The 25012-nt window shown below is 40.5% G+C and overlaps 1 protein-coding gene across 1 annotated transcript in view; it reads left to right on the top strand.

Annotated features, from left to right (window-relative positions):
- Window positions 1-25012, top strand: part of TNKS (tankyrase) — a 145271-nt gene that overhangs the window by 59765 nt on the left and 60494 nt on the right. Inside the window, exons 4-5 of the mRNA XM_056489026.1 lie at window positions 13016-13052; window positions 13915-13990. Of these exons, the coding sequence (XP_056345001.1) occupies window positions 13016-13052; window positions 13915-13990 (113 nt within the window). The remainder of the gene's footprint in view (window positions 1-13015; window positions 13053-13914; window positions 13991-25012) is intronic.

Here is a 25012-nt window from a genome sequence, read left to right as displayed (position 1 = left end):
TTCTAGAGATTTTGAATAGATTCATGTAGGGAGCTGGACTCAATAAAATATGCACCTTGCCTTTAGAAGCTCTGTTCCTACAAACAGTGGAAAAGGAAGGCAGAGCTTTGAGAATCTTCCTTCTTGTTTTTTTATTAATAAAATCCAGCCTTTACTAATATTTTTATAAGTAATTTTGGATGATCATATTACTCTTGCCTCTTCATTATATTAATAATTGCTACTCTCATACTCTACTTAGAGGATTATGCACTATGATTTCTGTAGCTAAATACTCTTTTGTAGTCATTGACTTGCCCAAAGTCATAAGGCAGTTTGGTGTATGTTCTATTCCTGCCTGATCTCCTGCTGTGGGCTTCCCTGGAGTGGTAGGCTCTCAGTACTCTGCTCAGGAGTAGGCAGGGTGTAGGCTATGCTGACATCGTGACTTACATCCACTGTTAGACTGGGCAGGCAAGAGCTCACTTCAGTGTATGGTCAGTATGAATTAACCTTCAGGACAGACTCCTTGCTGTGGCCAGGCTATTACTGGAATGAATGTAGGGAGTCTACATTTCAGCTACCTTTGCCTGAAGGTAAATCTCACATGTTAAAGGCAATTTTGTGCTGAAATTGAACAGATAATCTGCTGCTGACTGCTGCCAATTTGCAGAACCATCTGGAAACCTGGGTGTCCATTTTGCAGTTGTAAACAAACTTAGGTTTTTGTTCTTAAGCAAGTTCTTGTTAAAATGTGGACAAGGAAGACCTGTGTGAAGTGACATTATTTTCTCAGTAGTATACTGTTTCATATGGCTCTGCTGGTTAGTCTCTTGTCATCTATTGCCCTGCAAGTGAAGGATTAATTCTATCTGGCAGGACAGACAAAAATAACCTTTCCTTTGAAAGGAAGTGTGCAGATTCTATTTACTCTGTATCAGTCACAGCTAAAAATCTTTTGTGAGCAGCCTTTTCAGTAAAGAAAGACAATTTATTTCCTATATGCGCAAGAAGAAAGAATTGGTTATAAAATTAGAGGAATGGAAAGAGCAAAAACCCAAACCAGCATTGTAGGTAAGTATAAGATTAAATATATTTGTCTAAGAACGGAGACAATAACATTTCTGTGTTTGCATTGCTGTTCTTCCCTACAAATCTAAAAGATAAGTATTTTAAGTGATGCCTTTTCAAATGGTGCATTATCCTCAGGGAGCTAGATGAGAACTGATCAGTGTTCTAGAAATTTTTATCCAGTAAATCTTCCTTTTATTAATTTCTCTTGAAATCATGTTGAGGAAAACCTATTCCTCACTGTCAGGTCAAACGTAGCTCCATCTACAGAATCTGTTTACTTTGTCTGCCTGACTACTACAAGATGGTAGATGAGTGGTTTTTTCCTGAACAGCTAGCAGATTGGAAGGAAAATAATTTATGACTTGTGTGCATTGTGGCTTCTTATATATGTGGCTGTAATTTCTATATAGGTGTCTTTGCTAAGGCTGGGAGCAGCATCTTGGAGAAGGTAAGAAAAAGGGGAAGGAAAAGAGCAATGTGACTGTTTCTTGAGACCGTTCTTAGCTGCTTGCTAGGAATCCCTCTGCCTGAAATCTGAAAGTATCATATTTCCAAGTGTGGTTTGAGTTGTTGAAGGACAGCACTGAGGGAAATTTTCTTGTGAAGTGCTATCCGTATGCTCAAGAATTATGTGGGCTTCTATATCTAAGCATAACCTTCTATTAGGACCAAAATGGTAGCTATAAAAACTGTCTGGCAAAAACCAGAGGCAGACTGACATCTTGCACTGTTGGACTCCTAGAGAGCCCACTGCCAAGGGTCAGGGCTGCTGGTGTGACTGTTGAACAGAAAAAGAGAATCCAGAAAGTTTTTATACTCCCTCTCTTTGAATGTTTCCTTGCTTATTCCTTTTCTTGTGTCCTTTGTCTAAATCCAAAACCATTGTGATTGCAGTAAAGGATGTTATGGCTAGAACAGTTTTATTCGCAAGAGCTGTCCTTTGGGTGTCCGTTCTTCCTTCCTGCAGTTTCCATTGTGCTGCTCTCTGAAGACAGACCCAGTTCTCTTATAACCTGTCTTTGCTCTGCTAAGGGATGCTCAGAGGATGGCAAAAAGGAGAGTCAGCATCAGGAAGCAAGTAACTGGGCTTTTATAGAAAGGGATAAGCAGGAATCCTAAACTGGTGTTGGGGAAGGCATAGCATGATTTCTCCTTGATGGTTTGTACTCTCAGGAAGGACTGGTAATACTGAGTTAGCTCATGCTGAGCTAACACACCTAAGGCACTGTGTTAACTCTTGCCTGGTCTTTCATTTTAGGTCACATGGAAATTTAAAATACTACCTTTTTTAAAGATAACAATGAACTGTATCTTAGAATAACTTTGAAATAAAGCCATTGGAAAAATACATTGGTTTAGAAACTGCTGGTATTCACATTACCTAATAAGAGGATCACTTAAACATATTTTCTTTAGTATTTTTAAGATCATTAATGGTTATGATGAATGAGGAATGTAGGAATACTCCTGACTAATTATATTTTGAATTATTTGAGATAAGCAGAGTCTTTAAATCTAGTGAGATTTCTGAAAGTCAGTGAGAAACCAGTATTATTTCCTATTTCATGTAGAAGATAATAAAACTTTTACTGCAGGCTTACCCAGAAACCTGCAGAGTTGTCATGCTGAGGAGAGATGCAGTTTATGTATTTCCCTTCTGTCCAGCAACAGAGGGAGGGAGCACCTGTTTTGGAAAATGCTTTATTTATTTAATCAATTATTTAATGAATTATTTAATTATTTATTTAATTATTTATTTATTTGCTTACTTACCTCTGACAGTAGCGCTCTTTTACTTAGTTTTCCAGTAGCAATAAGGTGTGCATGGTGTACCAACAGTTTCCATTTGGGTAGGACTGGTGACTGGTGTCCATAGTATCCTTGTATAGGGTGTGTCTTGAATAGACAGCCCTGTACTGCATCTGCTGAAACTTGCTGGGCATGAAGAAGGAATATTCTCCTTGTAATGACACCCATCTGGTAAACTAAAGCTGCTAAATTAACAAGTGTTTCTTTACTTCTCTCAGGCTTTTTTCCTGTTGTGCTATTTCGTTTCCAGTCTTCATAATGAACTATATTGTAATTTAGGACAATAAAATATTCTTTTAAAGAAATCACATGTGTAATCCTGATACCTCTGAGGAGCAGCTAAAGAATTTAGGTTTGTATAGTTTGAAGTAAAGGATGCTGAGAGATGCCCTCACTTCTCTCTCAGGTTTCCTAGGGAGGGGAGGTGCACAGGGAAGTGCTGAGCTCTTCTTCTGGGATCCAGTGACAAGAAGCATAGGAATGGTTCAAAGGTGTGCCAGGGTGCAAAGTTTTAGACTGCATGTTAGCATTTCTCCGCTGAGAGGATGGTCATACACTGGAACGGGCTTCTACATGGTCAATGCCCCAAGCCTATCACTGCATAAGATTATTTGGATAATGCTCTTAACCATGAGTTTTAGCTTTTGGTCAACCTGGAAGTGGTCACACAGTTGAACTACAAGATTACTGTAGGTCACTTCAAACTGAAATAGTTTGTTCTATTATCTATTTAACCAGTGAAGCATTTAAAACAATGAGGTTGCTATAAGGTTCTTTAAATGACAGAGCTTGATTTGTGTGTGGTATTTAATTTTTCTTTCATTGCTGGTAGATAATGTTACCCTTCTCAGACCTCAAGGACATTGGCAGTAGATACTGTTATTGCTGTATTTATGTCTTGTGGTGTGTTATTCCAACAGGAATAGCAGAGAGAGCCTGAGTGTAAATAGAAAATGCATTTTTTTTTCCCCAGCTGGTGTTATAATAGTTATTTTTCAGTGAGGATAGCAGTTTGCAGATTTAGATTTCAGTTATTTTCTGTAAACTGCAGCTTTCTTTCATCTTAGAATATGCTCTTAGGCACATTAGGGCACTGAACTACTCTTTGCCTGAGTGAATATGCAGCAGAGACCCTACCATGGTTCAGATCAGGAGACGTTTGCATTAAGTTACTGTGACTGAGCACTGCTACAGCAAATGTCTTCAGAAAAGGTGTTAAAAAATAACTTTTAAAAATGAGACAAAACAAATGAAACAGTTTCATTTAAGTAAATAATACCATAAAATCTGATGGGTATGATGAGGGAAGGGAAGAATGTTCCAAGTTAAGCAGCTGCTCATTACTGTGGGATACTAGCACTAGTGTTTCATATCAATCCACATATCCTGTTTCCAGTCAGGGCATTATTTCCTTTCTTTCTCTGATTTGTACCAAACTTTCCCTTATTTTCCAGCTGTCTTTTGACTCTTAGCTATCAAATAAAAGTCCATGAGGAGGGAAAATTTGCCCATAGCAGGAAGGCAAATGGGTTACTTTTCGGGAGTTATTTTGTTACTGTCTTTTTGTTGCGCAGAAGTGTTCAAGCTGAACTGTTGACAGATAAGTTTTGTGTTTGGTGTGACAATATGGTTCATTATAACAAAATCTCTTACTTCTGTTTTGTTATTCTTTTATTAAGGACTTACTGTACTTTGCTTAAGTGTTGCATAAATATATGTTAGCTCTTTCATTGCTGTGTGTTTGACAGGTTTGCCCCATTTCCTTCTGTTATAAAGGAGTTCCTCCATTCTGCTCACTCCTCTGGGGCCCAGCAGGCAAAGGAAATGTTTTGTATTTTTGTCTAGGAGTTAGAGGAGTGATTTAACTGGATTTGAGTTCCTTCCAGGATGTGTGCTGCAGGGCAAGGATGGCAACATATGTACAATTTTTATGAGGTGGCAGCCTGTGTTTTCTCAGGTTTCTAGAGTAAGTTTAGATGCACAGGACAGCTTCAGATGTACAGAGGAAGGATTGTACTGTTCAGTAAAAAAATACTTTGGCACATCTGTGCATTTTATGTCTCCTATTCATCTTCTAGCAAACATTAAAAACTCCCACTTCTTTAAGTCTGTTACCATTTGTTACTACAAAGTATGTCATGTTTGCTGCAGTTCAGAGTATATAAATTTTTTGTTAAAATAAATACTCCCATTTTAAATCCAGCTATGAATTTTCAGACACACTGCCCCCAGCTTGCAAGCATATTTTATCTACAACGGGAAAATTGGAGAGACTGCAAAATTTAGTCTGCCTGTATTCACTCTGAAGTTCTTTCCAGAGAAAGGTGAGATGATGAAGCATAATTTTGGAGCTTACCTTTATACAGTATACGGCTTTCCTGAGGGTTACATTTTAATATTTTTTTGCTAGTTTTTTCCATGCTTTATGTCAGTTATAACAGGTATTTCTGTAGTTTCTCTTTAGAGAATATTCTGAGGAATTGAATGATTTATTTGTTTGTGAATATTGTTTGGAAAGAGAGGGTACAGAGCTGGCTTTTGAAAAGGATGCAGTTTTGAACAGAGCAACTTGACTGTCTATCCACCTCTACTGTATTCCAAGTCTTTGACAAAGAGTTTCTTAGTCCACGTCTTCCCCTAGAAAGTTTTCCTGGAGAGAAAATTCATATGCAGGCATGCTATAGAAATGAAAAAGTAATTGAGGCTGAAAAATGGAACAGTTTATTAGTTATTAATATTGAGCGTGGCCAAAATAGTGGGAATTACAGTGGATGATTGTTTTTGCTGATAGCAGGAATTAATATAAGAAATGAAGGGGAGAGCCATGGAAATGTTGTTTTTGCTGTAGGCATGAAGGGGTGGGTAATGGGGAAGACCCTGGAAAAAAACCTGTCAGATTTATTTTCCTTATGTAATTTCACAAAAGATGTCATGAGTATTGAACTTTGGTGAAAAGATGGGCCTCAACCCCTTCATTTTTTCCATCACACCAGTGTGTTTTGAATTGCTGAAGGTTTGGGTTTTCTTCCCAGTCACTTGATGTGATATTTTGCAATCTTTTTAACTTTTTCAATCTCAGTCTGAAAGCATGACAGATGAGAGTGGTGGTGTCTTCAAGATAAGTACAGCATTTTAAAATAGTACAGTTGTAGTGAAAATGCTATTTTTTTCACACTAAGAATAAAAACTGGATGTGTGCATGGTGTTTATATGAGTAGCGTGCACTGAAACTACTTGTACAGGCCCACTAAAGAGAACAGATTCTAGAATGTTTGTCAGATTTATTATTTCAGAAGAAACTATATTGTGTTATGTGGTAGCATTGTTGAAAGTAAAATGATTTATATGGATTACCACATAATGGGTGGTTTTAGGCTTTTTTCAGATTTGACTTCATCTTTATATCTGATGATTTAAGAGTTAAGACTTGAAATCCTCTGACAAATGGACTTTTTTCATTGTTCTGCTACTATATAGGAAATCTGGTAGCATTGTTTTAACAAATATATCAGCACCACTGAAAGAAGGGGTTCTGAAGAAACAGAATTGTTATGTGTCAAATGTGAACTCAATGGTGCTATAACTGCACATGCACTGAAGACCCATTTTGATATACCACCTGTTGCATGGAGGCCTGGTCCAAGTCCAGCACGGTGACCCTAACCCACGGTCACTCAGTCCATCAGCTCCAGGACACCAATGTGGTGGACAGCAAATGGCGTTTATTGAGGGGTTGCAAGGGTCTTTATAGCCTAGGTAGTAGGGATCATTTCCTCTAGCTTACGTCCGGCTGTGGGCTCAGGTTCGGAGCAGAGGGTCTGTGAGGGAGGGGTTTCTATCTAACCGTACATCCCGGTGTCTTCCGCACGCATTTCCCTAACTCTCCACAACCACCTACTCCTTCTTCGTGACCAAACCCCTAATGTGCAATGTTTGTAATTTATGCCTCGATATGAAGACACCATTTGGTTACTGAAGTGTCTTGTATATGCTTAAGTAATAGATGTGCTTTGAACTGATGGCTTAATTGACAAGAATCGCTTCTCTCAGTTAAGACCCTGGCAGAGGTTTTGCCAATCTGCGCTGTATAAAGCTGCAGTTTTTTTGACGTAGTGCTTTCTACCAGGCCTTAGAAGAGGCTTTTTTCTCTAGAGCAGTAAATCAGGAATGCAGAGCATTTGAGCTCTGTCCATGTAACTGAAAGATATTCCAGGTAGGATGCTGCTAGCTCAGTGATTTGGTAGAGTTGTGGCCAAAACCAAATGATGTTTGCTTATTTCTGTAACTTCCAACACCCCCTCTTAAAGCACATCCCTAAAAGACTTCATTATTAGCTCAGTCATTTTTCAGTTTTTAAATTTCAGTTACAAATGTCTGATTTGAGTCCACATACAGAGTACCTGACTCATCTTGTAGAAGAGGCAGAGTTAAGGCACAAAACCTTTCCTCCTTGGTAACATTGCTCCTTGCTGGAACTTTGTCTTGAAGGTATTATCTTCTGACTTGCTTTTCTGTCACTTGCATATACTAAAGTTGCTTTGGTGTTTTTCAGCCATGATAAGAGCTTAAAATTAGGATCTTGCTATGTTCCTGGTTGAGCCTATTAGACAGCTTATAAAATCGGCCCATTTACTTGTGAGAGACCGCTGAGCGGAGAAGTATAAGAGGCCTAAAGAAATTAACTCTAAACAAGTGGGAAGTAAAGTATAATAGAATTGTTAATAAAACCTGAAATTGTAATTTATTGATCCTCTTTATTCTCATGTGTTTCTCAGAGTACTTAGTTATAAATGCCTTTTACCGAACAACATTATTTCAACATATCTTTGTTTTTTTTGTTTACTTTTTTTTGCGCAGTTATTCCCACAACCTTCTGCTATTTGGATGGTTAAAAACTTTCTTGCTATGATTTAACTCCATATTTTAGTTTCACCTGCTGGTTTACATATAATAAATGTTAAATGGGGAAGAATAAATTTATTCATATTTTAAGTTGAAAATAGAATTTGAGTTTGCTAAAAAAATTTTAAAATTTAACAAACCTCCAAACCCAAAAAACTCATCACCTCCCACTAACCCTAGTTGTGTGTCAGAAGCACAAAAAGCCTTGTGCTCTGATTATAACTTGAATATTTGTTTAAATACTTAAATATTACTCCAAAGACCTCAGAGGATTAAAAAAGATCATGTATGTGGATGTGTATCATTGATCACTCATAGGTCTGTGTAATCCTGGAGTGTCAGGGAAAAGGTGTATTTTAATTTACTTCTGTGGAGTTTATTTATTTGCTAAACTCTGGATTGCTTTCTTTGTAGCAATGGCAGTCCAAAGGTAGAGTTTCCATTCCCCTCCCATTTGTCACATCACCATCCTTGTTCAAGGTCTTCATTCTTAGGGATCTGCTTAGGTCCCTGGCCATGGACTGAGATGCATGAACCAACAAATCTGATGGAAACACAAGTTCTCAACCCTCTCAAATGCATCAGGACTCATGCTTTCCTGTGCTATCTGAATATATGGTTGGACCACTTGTGCATGAGGAAAACCAGAAGATTTTGAAACCTGATATCTCTCCTAGTCTGGTGGAGAGCCCATGTCTTCTCTGTTGCTGTTTAATTATGAATACTTGTTAGGAAAAAAAAAAAAAAAAAAACCAAGAAAAAAAATCTGCTGACTGTTCACAAAGATTTTTTTCAATCTTCTTGTGGCGTGTATATTTTGAAGAATGGAAGTTTTGAAGAATGGTTTTCAAGGCAGGCAACCAACAAATGTTAGGTTTGCACATAGTCAAACGTAGAGCTGCTATGTTTTCTAACTGAGCAAGATTTCACCCTAACTTCCAGTGCTGCTAGACCTGAGTTGCTAAGAGAGAACAGGAGGTCCTGAGGAGATTACCTGAGATCACCATGAAATTTAAGTTGTTGAGTCAGTGGGACCAAACCTCACACAGGCTGCCCAGGTGGCGTCTCCATCCTTGGAGAGATGTAAAAGCTAGCTAGGTCCAGTCCTGGGCAGGGTGCTCTAGGTGACCCTGCTTGAGTAGAAGGGTTGAATGAAAGACCTCCAGAGGTCCCTTCAGTCTCAAATATTCTGTGATTCTGTGATACTCATTAATTTTTCCCTCCCCAGCCTGTGGCCATGGTTGCACATTCATCAGGCTCATGTTCTTTTGTCACATCAGAAGCAGGGTACCGTTGGCTACCGTAAACACTTTCACTGTTTTTAAGTATTCAGGGGATTTAAATTTATAATTGTGATTCCATATGATGTACAACTTCATATGGAAAAACCTCTTTAGTTTTTCAGTTTGGTTGAGAATATGTTAATCAATTTTTTCCCATTATATGTTACCGTTGGATAATAATTCCTTGGTTTAATTGTGTGACTTTATTTTTTTAGTCAATTGTCTTCACCATGGAAAGCTGACATGATATTATGGTATAGCAAAACCTGTCCAGCCTGAAATTTTAGGTCTGGCAGGTTTTTGTATTATCTGATGTATATGGAGGGATAGAAAAGGAATTCCACCTTGATTTTGAGTATAGATGCATTGAAAAAGCACTGTTGATTCATGCCATGCATTCAGATAGGTTTCTCAGCTTTCAATATTCAGTTGAAATTTCAAGACTTTTAGGAGAGAGTGAAATACGGTTGTCTGTAAAGATAGATTCATTATGTTATTTTTTCCCAGCTTCCAGCTACTGATCTCAACTGCCAGGTGCAAGCAGCCACTGATGTCTGATAGTTAATAAGCATTTGCTGCTAATCAGCTACTGTAGAGTGCAGCTAGGGCCTGACACATCAGTGATAGCGTAGCAGCAGCTGACCAGAAGTCTTGGAGGTAACTGGTTTTCTCCTGGGAGAGCAACAGAAATAGAGCTAGTTAGTTGCCTGATAGTAGCTGTTATCTAAGACACTGATTATCTGTGGTTAACAGTGGTGAATTTCTAATTCCAGCATAAATGAAGCAGCAGTGATATGATCTGGAGCTGTGATCAAGTAGAGAACTTCATTTGAAGAATGCTGAGCAAACTGTAGGCAATGAACTTGATCAGATGCAGTGAATACCACTGAGGTGTTTCTGCTTACCTACCAGCTTTTGTCCAATAAGATAGGAACAGGATCACTGCTTTGCTATGGTGATCTCTGCGCCCCATTTCACACCTTGTCTTTGCCTTAAGAAATTCTCAGTTAGGTGTCTGGGCTACCTGGCATGCAGATGCCCTTTTGCAAAACTGTAAGTTCTAACCTGCCCAAATGAGCTCTTTAAGACATATTATTAGCTTAATTAAAGTCTGTTTGACATTCATTGAACAGAAGTTTTATGTGAGGTTGATGGTCTATATTCCTATACTTCTGCTTAGAACTTGAAATTCATCTCTGCCCATGCATGCATGGTTTGTTTTCAAGTGCTTGCAAATGAATATTTTATTAGGTAGCGGTGGCAAATTGCTTTGATAAGCGGCATAGCCAAAGCAGTGTTAGCTGTGTTGGCAGAGCCCTCTGGTGGGAGCACAGCCTGTGCCAGCAGCAGTCAGTCCTGTGGCCAGTGCCACCCACTTCTCCCGAATGCCGTCAGCCAGATCCCTCTCGGTTTTGTGGTATCCCACCAGCTGGCTGCTTGAGTGGCCACAGTGTTCCTCTTCATCCCACAGAACTTGTGGATCTCACTTGACTTTTTTTTTTTTAGCAAACGTAGTGGTGTGCTGTAAATGCTTATATGATTTTAGGTTTCGATTGGCTCTTTGAGAGTAATAAAGTTAGCCAATTACAAGATAGTATTTTCCTAATCCAGAGATTAGGAAGAACCATGATGAATTTCAAGAATTGCATATATGAATTCCAACCCTGTCTGTAAATACCTTTTTTTAAAAAGGACTGCTTAGTAAAACTAACTGAACTAATTAGGCATACAGGGGAACATTTCTAAATCAAGAGCCACAGCTTTCCTTTTTCATTGGACAGTAATGCTTCTGCTAATAAAAGTATTAGAGGAAGCAGATTTTATGTGATAAAATACCAATTTACTGAGCAGGAAGGAAAAATGTTACTACACTTCTCTAAACTAGTATGTTCAGAAGCCTGGTTAGGACTGCTAGTTGCATTGCCAAACCAGGATGTGTAAAGAGGTACTTTAATCTGGTTAGGTCTCCAAAATGTTGATATAATACAGCCAATAACTCTACTGCAGGAAATCCAGCTGTTTGATATTGTTGCACAAACAGTAGTAATAAGGAGTCTTTTTTTTCTTCTTCACATGCTGGCCAGAGCTTTTTGCTTACCATTGATTTGAAACACTCACAACTGTACCCAGTATTTTATCTTCATTAAAATAGAAAAAGAGCAACATGTACCATGGCTTAGAAAAGGCGGTTGCTTTTGGCGGACAGGGCCCTATTTCTGATGAAGCTGCAGAGTAGTATCATTGCGTGTCAAAGGCAGTCATGTTTCTGTGTCATTTGATTTGTCTCATGTTGAAGCTTTCCTTAACATAGGCATAAATTTTTTCAAAAGCTAGATTAATCTTCCTGGCTTGTATTTGAAATAACCAGTTTTGCCTTTGCTTTGAACTTATCTGCCCCATTGCTGGGGCTCTGCAACACAGAATAGCTCTGTTAGGAGACCCATCATGTGAGTGGTATGGTGGAAGTCCTTGCTGCGGGCTGTTGCGAATTCCCAAAGCTGAATATCATTCAGAAAGGAATTAAACACAGTGAAAGAAAAAATCACCAGAATGGTGAGATGTAGGTATTGCTTTTGAAAATTCCCTGTCTACATCCAAGGGAATGGGCAGGAAGTGCATGGCTGTGTGTAGTCACCTTCCTCCTCCTTACCCTTGTGTGAAGGCAGGGTGCTGAAATAAAGGGGCCTCCTTAAAGAGAGGGCTGGTTTTGTTGTGGTTCCTGTCACCCTCTGCTGTTAGCTGGAGGAGCCGTAGTGGGGGGGAGGACCAAGTTCTTTGTGATGGATGAGGATTCTAACCCACCTCCTGCATGCTGCGGCTGTTCTTTAAGGGATGTTTTCAGATAAGCCTTCCGTCTTACCTGCCATTCGGTCTGGCGTTTTCCATGGCCCAGTGTCTTTCCCCACTTATAATGAGAGTTTCGCTGGAGGCTTATTACAATTACACATAGGAGGCAGCACAAAGGAGTTTTTTTTTTTTCTTCTTTCATGACAGCTCCTTCTTCCTATTTTTCCTATAGCATTATGGTTAGAGGCTTTAATTCTCTGGCAGGTGGTATACATTATGTTTTTCAAACTTCTATATTTTGGGTCTAGGATATTCTCTTTTCTGTGACTGCATAAAGCTGCTAAAAAGCTATTTTTCTATTTTCTGAATTGAAATTCCATTTCATTTGTATTGCACAATGTCATCATGATTCAGCTTTGTAGAATACTGTCTTACTTCCATAGGTTATCTTGTTCCATGCTCTTTTTAAAATAGGGTTTTAAAAGGGTTGCTGCAGCAACCCTTGTGAGTTGTCTGTTTTAACTCAGGACTTCAAATGTAAATGTTGCTTTAATATTACTCGTGGTTGTCTCTAATCTCAGTCTCATAGCAAAATCGGTTGCGGAGTTCATACTCTTTTGTCTGTGCTTTTTATTTCAAATGTGTATTTTGTTGGAAAGTGGCTGATGATATAATACCTGGATTTTTTTAAATAATCCCTGTTCTTGTAAAGAACTTAGTGAAGGTAATATTACCATTCAAATAGGCAGGTGAGAATCTTGGAGATCAGTAATTCGTACCTTTTTAAAAGCCACACTGCCTTGCTTTGTCTTGGAATTTATTATGCTTCCCAAGTATAATGTGACATACTGAATAGGGCAGGGGGTGGGGACATTGTCTTTAGCTGACATGCTGTTATCAGCGGGACTGTGTTTCTGGACACAAGATTTCGCAGTCATTGGTTGTCCGAAGAAAGCCTTTCCATCTGAGGATTGGACAAGAAGATGCGTCAATTTGCTGCCCGTCTCCAAGGTACTGGTGATGCTGCCTCCACAAGCTGGATAACGTCACAGCTCCATCACCCAGCGGGGTGTGGGCTTTTTTCTCCTCTTCTCTGTTTTAATTCTGTATTTGCTTCCTACTGCATTTCTTAATCTGTCTTCTGCCAAATGCTAACAGCATGATATTTTGCAATCATTTAGGTGAATACAAGAAGGACGAACTCCTGGAAGCTGCTAGGTGAGTGCTGTTTAGAATATAAAACATATTTTGGGGGTGAAAGCAGGCGAGAAGAAGGGGTTTTTTAAATAGGACTGTTTTGCCATTGCCTTTCCATGAAATTCTGCAAGCAAACCTCTTAATTAGCATAAATTTCTTCAGACTTTAGTCTGGTACAAATGTAAAAGCCTGTTTATACAATTGAAATCCTCTACTATGGTGGTTATAAGGTTAATACTGAGGTTTTGCTTTAAGCTGCTTAAATCCTCTTTATTGTTTTGTGACTGTTCTTTTTAAGGGCAATTTAAATATTGGAATTTTTCTTTTCTTTGGATTTTTACTGCTACCATAGGATGTAGTTTAAAAATAGGTTTTATCAGAACAGAGCGTAAGAAAGCCTATACAAAAGGTGTAAAGTTCAATTGTATATTGCAAAGGTGCTGTTCATCCTTCCTTCTGACTGCACAAGACCATTTTATATAGACCATTAACCTTTCTTAAAAATTTCTGAGTATTGGTATATAGTTGTTTCAAATGTTACCGGCCATATCCTATTGAAAAGATGTTAAATTCAGAACATTTATTTTGAGAAATGGCTTTCAGAGGATCTGTAAAATAAGAAAAAGGAAATACGAGGTTAAGGAGAGAAATTGAGGTGTTTTTGTATGATCTTTTGCAACACATTTAATTGCAAATCTAGTATTCTTTTCTGTGTTTACCTTTGGTTTCTAAATGTTCAGAAGATTCTTTAGCCATCCAACATTCTCTCTGCCATAGTACAAATTTCAATATACTATACTTTGCAAAATGCTTGCTAAGGAGATGGATATCAAAGAGCTCTGCTCTTTTGCCACCATTTCCATAATCTTTTCCTTATTTACAGGAGTGGTAATGAAGAAAAGCTGATGGCATTATTGACTCCTTTAAATGTGAACTGCCATGCAAGTGATGGGCGTAAGGTAAGTTAATACCTGCTTTATATTTCAATTATTTAAGGAAGGACAATTTTAGCATACTGGTAAGCATAGATGTATAAACCAAGAGAATGTATGTGGAGGGGAAACCTGTGATGCCTTTTCACCATAAAATTAAATTATGTTATATACTTGACACTGGCAGTTGTGACAGATTAAGTCAGCAGACATGGGTTTTGTGTGTGTCTTAAGTGCCAAACCCTGGTCTACATGTAAAAGAAACTTCAGGATCTTTTGTAGGGAAAAAAAGAAGGTACTGTTGCAGATGGATAAAATAACTTAGGGAAGAAAGTTATTATTTGTATTTGAACATTATCTGGGTGAGGTGCTTGGTATTCAGCTTAGCTCCTAATACAATGCCATGTAGACTGGCACTATTTGGCTGTATTTAACACCTTCTGCATTTTCTTAAATTTGACGTTGTTTTGACTTTCTCTGGCATAGATGTTTGAGTTAAATTAAGAATTAGGCTGAAACTGGAGGAGAGAAGAGCATATGGAGTGAGAAGATTTTTGATGTTTTAGGCTTCGAGATAGTCTGTCTAGACTGTTGACTTAAAATTGTTGAGGTATTTTTTTTGTTTGATTTGTTGGTTTGTTTGGTATTTTTAAAGTGTGTTCCAGAATGTTTTTAATATGCATCTGTTAAAGTCTTTCACCTGTAACAGTATACCTCATTTTTGGAGCGAAAAGCAAGGGAGTGTTTTCTTTTATAGTTTTTTTTTTGTTTGTTTGTTTGTTTTTGATGGAGTGTGTTGGAGCATTGCATAAACCTCTGCCCATCCTGGACCTGTTGTGGAACAGCCCAGTACCAGTGAAATCAATAAAGATAGGCCAATTTAAGCTTACTTTTGATTAAAAGGTATGTTGTTACTGAATATAAAAAAATACAGCTCCATTGTACAAAAATTTCAAAAATTTAAAAATGTTTCTCAATTGTAATGTCTACCATACATATTATGCGATGAAAACCTAGCCAATTCTTTGCTTATCTACATTTATCACCGATTGAAAGTTGATACATCTTCCAGGTTTTGAAAACAATAGATTTTATGAACTGAGGACAGGCAATTGAGCGAGGGCTTTATTTAATTTAGCAGTGTTAGAACTGATGAAACACTCCCCACATTTTAAGATTAAAAATATTGCCCTTATTTCTGAATTTCCTTTTCTTTTTTTAAGATGTTGCTGTTCAAGTAAAAGTGTATTTAGGTATTAATAGTGCCCTGTGTTATAATTAAATGGGGTGGTGTACAGCACTGCAATACTGAGCCCCCATCACTGTTGATCTAAGGCCAAATACAGGGTTATGATTTCTCACAGCAGGGCAAGGAATGAGCCCTTGCAGATGTTTTCTTGAGCATTTATCACTTCAAAGTAAAAAAAAAAAGAAATACAAAGCTTTTAAAATTCATATTGAGATAGCAGAAAGTATTTAAGTATTATTGCAGCCTCTGAATTAATTAGAAAATTTATGCCCAAAGCTTGGAAATCATATTGCAGTTAAAGCTCCTGTGTGTGGACACTTTGAAAATATGTTTGGTTGGTTGTTGGCAAGTTCACTGTTTTTTGAAACTCCTTTTAAGATGCCTTGCCATTGATATTAATTAGCTTTTTTAAAATTATGTCTACCAGATATATTTTTTTACCACTGCACATGTACAGACTGTAGAAGGTTTACTAATGCTTTGTAGTAACTGTGCTATATAATGTTAAGTATTTCATTTGTAAAGCAAAGCTTTCAGGTCGTGTACTAGTGCAAGATCACTTGGGGTTTGATCATTTTAAGCTGTGCTTCAAATTAAGTGAGCTTGTAAATGGAAGTCTCTGCTGGTGTAGCTGCCTCTGGTTGATCTGTGGTGATTTACACTAGCTGAGAATTTGCCCATTTTGGAAGTTGCTTTTTGCATTCCTTGATGCTTTTAGTAATTATGTTTTGTGGATCTTCTGAGCGTTCAAGCCTCAAACTCAGTGTAAGGCCACAGATTTAATGCAGCTCTCAGGGCCAGGAATGCAGACTCTGCGGTTTGGCCTGAGATTCTCAGCATCATGCTTACTCTGCAGTACAGCTGTATCCACAAACTCTTCAGTCTGTTCATTCCTTGATTTTCTGAGATGTCCAGCTCTATCTGGTCTCGTGATAAGGGAGCACTTAGCTGTGTGGGTGAAAAAATTGAGTTCCAGTACTGAATAGGTATTTATTTTTTTCTCTATTAGCAGGTGGTGGTATTTTTTCCCCCATACTTTGGGGTGTAACTGTATGTAGTTTATTTTTTTCCCCACTGGGGATTTTTCTGTGTCCCATGCATACTGACATCTGGGGTACTGGATTTCTCAAACACCACATGTGCTGTGAAGTTGTGCTTTATAGAATAGGTAAAAGGGATGGAAAACTGACAGTATCTTGCTGATTTGAAACCAGCTAAGGTTGGAAATAAAAAAGATTTATTGCATTGTGGGTGCTACTTGTAGCTTTTTTGAAAAGTATTGACAGCCAGAGTCTGATTCCTACAAGACAGGATTCCATTATTCTATAACAGTTACATCTGGAGCTGATAACCATTGCTCCATCTGTTTTTTTAACATAGAGGTGAAGACAAATAGGAATGAAAACCGGACTTCCTTCTTCCCCTTCTAAGTCACAGTTTAGATAGGTTATGGTTATTGTAGAAGTATTTACATTACTGAAGGTTTTGAGTTGTTGTCTGAAGAGGAAATACATTCTGTGTGGCTACTCTTGCCATTATTTTCTGGAGGGAAAAATGGAATGAGCAAAACAAAGAGCAATTCTATACATCAGCTAAAGCATTCCTGCATACCAAGGGTCATGCTAGTTTTTTTGAGGTTTTGATGACCAAAGAAAATCAGCAATAGTATCTCAGAAATTATTATTTCATTGAGCTAGGTAATTAATTATTTTTGTGCAAGTACTGGCTTATGTGCCTACTGAGTAAATATGAGGGCACAAATAATGAGTTGTGAAGTGCAGAGCTATAAGTACTGTGTAAGCAAATGAGTATTACACAAGGGTAAATTTCACAAAACCTGTTTTTTTTAAAATCTGTCTTATTTGTTTACTTTTTAAAAAGCAGTGGTTGAGCTGAAATGTAATAGTGATTTTTCATGGCAATTAGTCTTGCTTTGATGTTTTTTTAACAGGAGACTGAAAATTTGCACAATTGTTAGGATGTGGTGGTGTGTGTAAGGCAACATTTGCATGTTGCATTGCTTCATATTGCCTCACAAAGTATTTGCTGTGTCAGAACAGAACTTAGACACAATGCACAGCACCTGTGTCTTGCTGTGGGTCTGAAATTTCCCTGCATCCTGCCTGTGAGTTCTGTTGGTCTCCTTGGTCTTTGTTGTCTATGGAACTAATGACTTCTGGAAAACAAGCCTATGGGTTGGTTTTAGCAAATGGTACTGAATTTCACACTGTTTAAAAGTCGAGACATCTATTTATGTGTCCATCTATGTAAATAAAGTTATGTAGACTTTAGAGCCCCTGTTATTTTCCCCCAAATATTTTCCTCTCGGGTTGTCTTTTTCAAGATTTAGTTATGAGTGAATTTTCAAAAAATATTTTTGACTATTTTAAATCACCAAGTTCCTCTCTGCTGCTGGAAATTAAAGCTGTATTGCTTTGACATGGGAGCTGAATTTCTGATTTGTTACAACAGTCACTGCTTACTTAAATCAGTGGCAAGAGACAGGTTTAAAATCACGTATAAAATGGTTGCAGGTTGAGTAGAAGCTCTTAGTCTACTAATTTCTTTCAGAAAGCTGTTGTGAACACTTGAAAGCTGTTCAAGGAAGAAATTGATGTGGCCTCCATTTTAAAAATGCAGAAGTATCTGGTTCGAGCGCATTTATTTCAGCAGTTCAGATAAGAATTCTCTTCTACAAGGCATTTCCCACATGACTAATCATAGCTTTCCAAGTGATATGCATCCAGCTGACATGGTAGCTATTAGCAATAGGAGGTTGGATTTTTGTTTTGAAGTTGGATTTTTGGTTGTACATAATATCTTGCTCCTGTACTGCATTATACACACTCAGAGCATGCCGGCTCTAAAATACTCAAGTGTTAGTTGAATAAAACCAACTCCTCTGGTTAGGAGTTACCCAAAAAACAGTCTGTCTGGTGGTCTTCTCAAGGTGCATCTCTTGAAGTAGAGTAAATATTTAATATTTTGAGCTCTGAGGAGCATACAAAAGTGATGAACTGAAAGATAAAATGCTTCCTTTGTACTTTGAAGTAAAGTTTCTGTTGCAGCTGTGTTTTGTATTTACATTTTGTATCAACCATAGGAAAACCAGAGAATAGAATGCATTACGTGTTGACAGCATGGTCTTGGGTATTAGTTCAACTTGAGGCAGGAATTGCTACCAGATGGCAGCACAGAATGCAATTCTTTCACAGCTACGTTGTTTTCTGTTCTGCTCCTTCCCTTCCTACTTCCTTCCATAGAAACTAAAAATGTTATTTCTGCAACAGGTGAGTCAGGGATCCTGCAAACAATGCACCTCAGTTTTTCCTTGCATGGAACCGTCCAGTGCTGTGGATAATGATCCCATGGGGAAAAAAAAAAGAGGCAATTAATTAAAACACCATTTCTATCATGCATGTGGTCCTACCTCACTTATTTGCACTGTTGTGGCTTGCAATGTCCCTTTCTTTGTTTATTCCCAGTTTTCAGTCCTTAAGAGCTCCTAGCACCGGTCTTTGACATTTTGCTTCTGCAATGCCTTTGTTGCCACATCTTTCCAAACCAGCTGTAGCCAACTCTGGATCCAGAATACTAGTAACAGATGTTTTCATTAAACTTTGTGAGTCATGGAAGACATACTGGCCCCTTGGCTTTGGCTGAAGCTGTTGCTTTAGTCTGTTGTTTCCTGCCATTGGGATGCCTGCTTTTCTCATGCGTGGCGGCATCATTCTGGTCCATTGGCACATGGTTGGGATGTAAGAAATCCAAGTCTGAGAAGGTCTGCAATGCAGTGCTGAGTAACAGCATCCTTGGCCTGAGGTAACCACTGCAAAAGATCTTGAGAGCAAAGTACCCCTGAGCTTTTGCTGTAGGACATCCTTGATACCAAGTAGCATTCTGCTGGATGAAATTGCAGATTCTTTTTTTGCTTCCTCAGCTTCTTTCTCTCTATTGAGAGAACTACCTGTAAACAAAAAGCTGGTGAGAGAAATTTAATTCTAGCATGATTAGGTGACTTATGTCTCCTCTTACCATGAAGTTTCCAATATGCTGCTGATGAATTAATGTTGGGGGTTGAGTGTTTTTTCTATTACTGTGTCAATTTAAAGAATTTTTCCCATTATCATGCCGATGGAGCTTGCCAGGTTACACCCAGGATCTTTGATGACTCTGGACAAAAGGGGTAGGTGGGAGCGGCTTCCAGAGGGGCTACTCGTGTTTCTGGAGGTGTTACTCGTGTTTCCAGCAAGCGGAGCTGACAGGAGGACCCCCCCCCACCCCCCCGCCCCATCTTCAGCCACGCAGCCGAATGCAGGAGAGCCAGACAGTCTGAGATCACCTGTCCTGCATCTCCCCCATTCCAGCCTCCTAACTCTGAGGACACACCTGACCAGCAGAACCCAACTGGTGAGCAAGGAGCTGCCCTCCAGCTGCTCCCACCTGAGACCGGTATGGCCGCTGCCGCCCCCTCCCACCTCCGCTCCCGCCCGCTTCTCTGCAGCTGCTGGGCTTTGTCTGGAGCACCGGGACCGAGTGCAGAGAGAGTGTGCCTGCAGCTAAAGAAAGGACTGGAACCGAGTTGTCTGTTCTGTTTTGTTAGTAATTTTAACAACTGCTGTTGTTTCTGCTTGTACGGTTAGATATATTAGTAAAAGAGCTGTTATTCCTACCCCCTTATCTCTGCCCCAGAGCCTAACCCTGCCCTAGGGACTCGAGATGCTGCCCCAGAGTCTAACCCTGCTCCAGGGTCTTGGGATGCTGCCCCAGAGTTTGACCCTGCCTCAGGGTCTCGGGATGCTGCCCCAGAGCCTGTTGCTGCCCCACAGCCCACTGCGGAAAGAAACCACCCCGAGTGGGTGGGGGTTCTGCTGTGGGAGTTGCAGGGCATGGGCCAGATGTTGAAGGAACACTTTTCCCCAGCTGGTAAAAAACCCTCCCCCTGCCCTAAAGAGGGAGAGAGAGTCTGATGATGCTGCAGTGGAACCCGTAGATGTTGTATCTTTCCAGATTCCGGCTGGATCACAGGGGCAGCCTCAGCCAGCAGCAGTTGCCCCTGTATAAACTAGAAATTCTAAGATTAAAATGAGGCACCTAGATAATGGGGATCAGCCAGGAGGGTCTTCACAACCAGCAAGGGAGCCAGAGATTGAGATCGTCACCAAGTCCCTCTCATATGACAGTCTCCATAACCTCTGAAAAGACATTGCACGGCGGGGCCGTGAGGCTTTTACAACTTGGTTACTCCAGGTCTGGGACCTTACGGGAACAGGCGTACAACTGGATGGAACTGAGGCCAGGAATTTGGGATCCTTGGCCCAGGACTCAGATGTGGGCTAGATATTTGTAAGGGAACAAGGCCTCCTTTCCCTCTGGGACCGGCTTTTAATGAGTGTGAGAGAGAGGTTTGTCCACAAAGGGAGAATGCAGGGGCACCACCGTAGGATGGGATCCAGCAGCTGAGAGAAGTGGCAGTATTAGAGGTACACTTTGGGAGGGATGGACAGCATGACAATGATGCTGACAAGGTCAGGTGCACAGGGCAGATGTGGAATCTGGCAGCCTTGGGGCCATCTCAATATACCACCTTCATTGCAGTGATCAATGCTGATGACCACCAAGAGACAGTGGGTTCTGTTGCCAACGAACTCAGAAGTTTTGAGAGTATGATGAATGGCCCAATGCAGGCCAGTGTCTCTGCTGTGGTCAAGGACCTCCAAGAGGTCCAAGAGGAGGTGAAGGGAATGAGAGGGTTGAGAGGTGAGATGAGTGATATGAGGGAGGGGATAAGAGAGGTGATAAGGAAGATCAGTGTGGCACCAGTACGAGTCACAGGCCCCAAATCTAGAACCCAATGCCCCCCAGCTAGGGAGAGAGGGTACACCCCACAAGCGGACTTGTGGTTCTTCCTGCGAGACCATGGGGAAGACATGGAAAAATGGGATGGGAAACCCACTTCTGTCCTGGCAGCACAGGTTCATCAACTCAGGGAGGGAAATGCTAACTGAGGGAGCCATGCTAAAATGAAGGTAGCCTCAACCTCCCATAACCAAGGTGCAGGGTATTACAGAAGGGAGGATGATCTGTCAGATACCCTGGAAGGAACCTCCACTATGTATGCCCAGGAAAGCAATAATAACCAGGGCTAGAGGGGCCCTGCCTCTAGCCAGGGAGAGGCATGGTATAACAGGATCTATTGGACAGTGTGGGTGCGATGGCCTGGCACATCAAAGCCACAGAAACATAAAGTGCTAATTGATACTGGTTCACAATGCACTCTGATACCATCAGAACATGTGGGGAAGGAACCTGTTTCCATTGTTGGGGTGACAGGGGGATCACAGGAATTGATTTTGCTGGAAGCTGAGATTAGCCTGACAGGGAAGGGATGGCAGAAACATCCTATTGTAACTGGCCCAGGGGCACCGCACATTCTAGGCATAGACTTCCTCTGGAACAGCTATTACAAAGACTCAAAGGTTAAGGTGGGCTTTTGGAATAGCTGCTGTAGTGACAGAGAGCATTAAGCAGTTGAACACTTTGCCTGGACTATCAGAAAACCCATCTGCAGTGGGACTCCTGAAAGTGACAGAGCTACAGGTACCAATTGCCACGTTGATAGTGCACCACCAGCAGTACCAGACAAATCGAGATGCTGTGATCGCCATCCACAAGATGATCCGTGAGCTGGAGAGCCAAGGGGTGGTCAGCAAAACCCACTCACCCTTCAACAGCCCCATCTGGCCTGTGCAAAACTCTGATGGAGAATGGAGATTGACTGTGGACTATCATGCATTGAATGAAGTGACTCCACCGCTGAGCGCTGCCGTGCCGGACATGCTGGAACTCCAGTAAGAGCTGGAGTCCAAGGCAGCAAGGTGGTATGCCACTATTGACATTGCCAATGCATTTTTCTCCATTCCTTTGGCAGCAGAGTGCAGGCCTCAGTTTGCTTTCACGTGGAGGGGCGTGCAGTACACCTGGAACCGACTGCCCCAGGAGTGGAAACACAGCCCCACCATCTGTCATGGACTGATCCAGGCTGCACTAGAAAAGGGTGAGGCTCCAGAACATTTGCAGTACATCGATGACATCATTGTGTGGGGGAACACGGCAATGGAGGTATTTGAGAAGGGAGAGAAGATCATCCAGATTTTGCTGAGAGCCGGTTTTGCCATTAAAAAGAGCAAAGTCAAAGGACCTGCCCAAGAGATTCAGTTCCTGGGAGTGAAGTGGCATGATGGCCGGGGCCAGGTCTCCACTGAGGTCATCAATAAGATCACTGCAGTGTCTCCAACAAGCAAGAAGGAAACACAAGCTTTCCTAGGTGCCATAGGCTTTTGGAGAATGCACATCCCTGAGTACAGCCAGATTGTGAGCCCTCTCTACCTGATCATCCGCAAGAAGAATGATTTCCACTGGGGCCCTGAACAACAGCATGCCTTCGCCCAGATCAAACAGGAGACCTTGTTCTAGGGTGAACTATCTATGATACTGTGCCTTTAACTGCATGTATGTGTATGATTTAAAAGTTTTAATTTGTTGTAGCATGTTGGCATGGAAAAATTCAGGGTGGATAATGTTGTGGGTTGAGTGTTTTTTTTATTACTGTGTCAATTTAAAGAATTTTTCCCAGTATCATGCCAATGGAGCTTCCAGGGTTACACCCAGGATCTTTGACGACTCTAGCCAAAGGGGTACGTGGGAGCAGCTTCCAGAGGGGCTGTTCGTGTTTCCGGAGCTGTTACTCGTGTTTCCGGGAGCTCGGAGGAGGATTCCCCGTCTGGAGCCACGAGGCTGAAAGCAGGAGAGCCAGACCCTCTGCGATCACCTGCCCTGCATCTCTCCCCCGTTCCTGCCTCCTGCCTTAGAGGACACAGCTAATCACCCAGACACAAACGGTGAGCGAGGAGCTGCCCTCCAGCCGCTCCCACCTGAGACCGGCGTGGCCGCTGCCGCCCCCTCCCACCTCCGCTCCCGCCCGCTTCTCTGCAGCTGCTGGGCTTTGTCTGTCTGGAGCACCGGGATCGAGTGCAGAGAGAGTGTGCCTGCAGCTAAAGAAAGGACTGGAACTGAGTTATCTGTTCTGTTTTGTTAGTAATTTTAACAACTGCTGTTGTTTCTGCTTGTACAGTTAGACATGTTAGTAAAAGAGCTGTTATTCCTACCCCCTTATCTCTGCCTCAGAGTCCTTGATTCAAACAATTATAATACTTGGAGTGGAATTCAAGTCTCTGTTTTCAAAGAAAAACTTCTGCCGTTATCGGCAGACCTCTGTCCTTCAAACCAGGACAGTGATTCGCCATCCCCTGTTCCAGAACTCTGGTTGTTTTCAGCCATTTTCAAGAAAAATCCTTCAATTGGAAAGAAAATCGGTATAACTTCCAATTTTTGAGTCTTTACGGGACAATCAATCCACATTTTCACGAGCTTTCCCTTTACAGTTGTTAAGCTTACAGACTTGGGTAGAGATTTAAGTTCCCTTGTAACAGTCTTGGGTCTAGGAGCTGGGGGTTGCAGAAAGATGCCACGTGCTGCAAGACGTGAACACATTGTGTGCTGATGAAACTGTAAACCTTCACAATTGTGTGCATTTTTCTTGTGCTGTGGAATAAAAATGAAAACTATCACCACATAAATCCATAGGTCTGTTTGTTCTGTAAATTTGTGTTATAGAGATTATATTCAGATGGGTGTGGAATATATTTTGGAAGAAACTATTTCATGTACAATGAAAAAAATTGTTTGAGTATTGGGAAGATCTACTTTTCTAGAGACTAAAGCTGTTTATTGGAGCAAAAGACTTGTGAACAGATAGCCTGTGTAAGGCCTTGTCCATGCCCAAGGGTATATCTGAATGACAGTGTGGACTTCACACGTTTGGAGTTTTTTGTCACATGTAATATCTTGCCTAGTTTCACAATTTACATTTCATCTTAAAGTTTTATGAACTCTTCTGTAAACTGCTGGTTTACATTGTGTGGCTTGTAAATACAGTCTCTGCTCTTAAGGCTTATCTACAAAAAACGTAACTAATGCAAAGGAGAGGAGCACTGGAATCATATAGAATAACAGTTAACTGTGTATTATTTTTGTTCAGAATGAGTGCCTTCTCCTTCATTAATCTAATAAAATGAGCATATTAAAAATTGTTTAATGAAATGTCATTTTGTTTCTGAAAAAAGACAGCTCCACAAATCCAAAACAGTTATTTCAGAAGAACGGGATAGACAAGCGCTTGCTAAATCTGCTCACTTGCTGTTTAGTAGCATAAATGTTAGTCTGGTTTTGATGAAGTGCTATAGACTCAGTTTTGTGGGTGGGGAATGTGCAGATTTTGGGCTCTACATTTGTGGTCGTGCAAAAATTTGCCAGGAATTTCCTGATGTGCAATTACAGCACTGTGCAACTGCGGTTATCAAAATAAGTGACAACCACACGGGCTGTTAACTGATGTTTGTTGCTGTGAGGCTAGGAAGCAGCAAAAGAATACAGCAACACAACTCCTCTTCCAAGCAGCAAGAAGGAGCGATTTATTGAAAAGTCATGGCAAATATATAAGGGAGATCGTGAAAAACAAAGTAGAAAAGACTCACTGGTCAAAGGAGGCAACAGCTCTTTGGAAACATTCTTTCTGCAAAATATCATGAGACACACGACTTGGTGGTAACACCAGGTGTCTCTCAGTGTTTTCTTTCTACCTTTCCTTGTTTTATCTCTGAGAAAGATCCCCCAGCCTGGGAAATATTCAGGCTGGAGCTGTGAAAAGTCAACAGCCTGGGAAAAATAAACAGATTAGG

The sequence above is a fragment of the Oenanthe melanoleuca genome, chromosome 4, assembly GCF_029582105.1.
Source record: "Oenanthe melanoleuca isolate GR-GAL-2019-014 chromosome 4, OMel1.0, whole genome shotgun sequence".
NCBI lineage: Eukaryota > Metazoa > Chordata > Aves > Passeriformes > Muscicapidae > Oenanthe > Oenanthe melanoleuca.
This window is presented reverse-complemented; position numbering and strand designations above follow the sequence as displayed.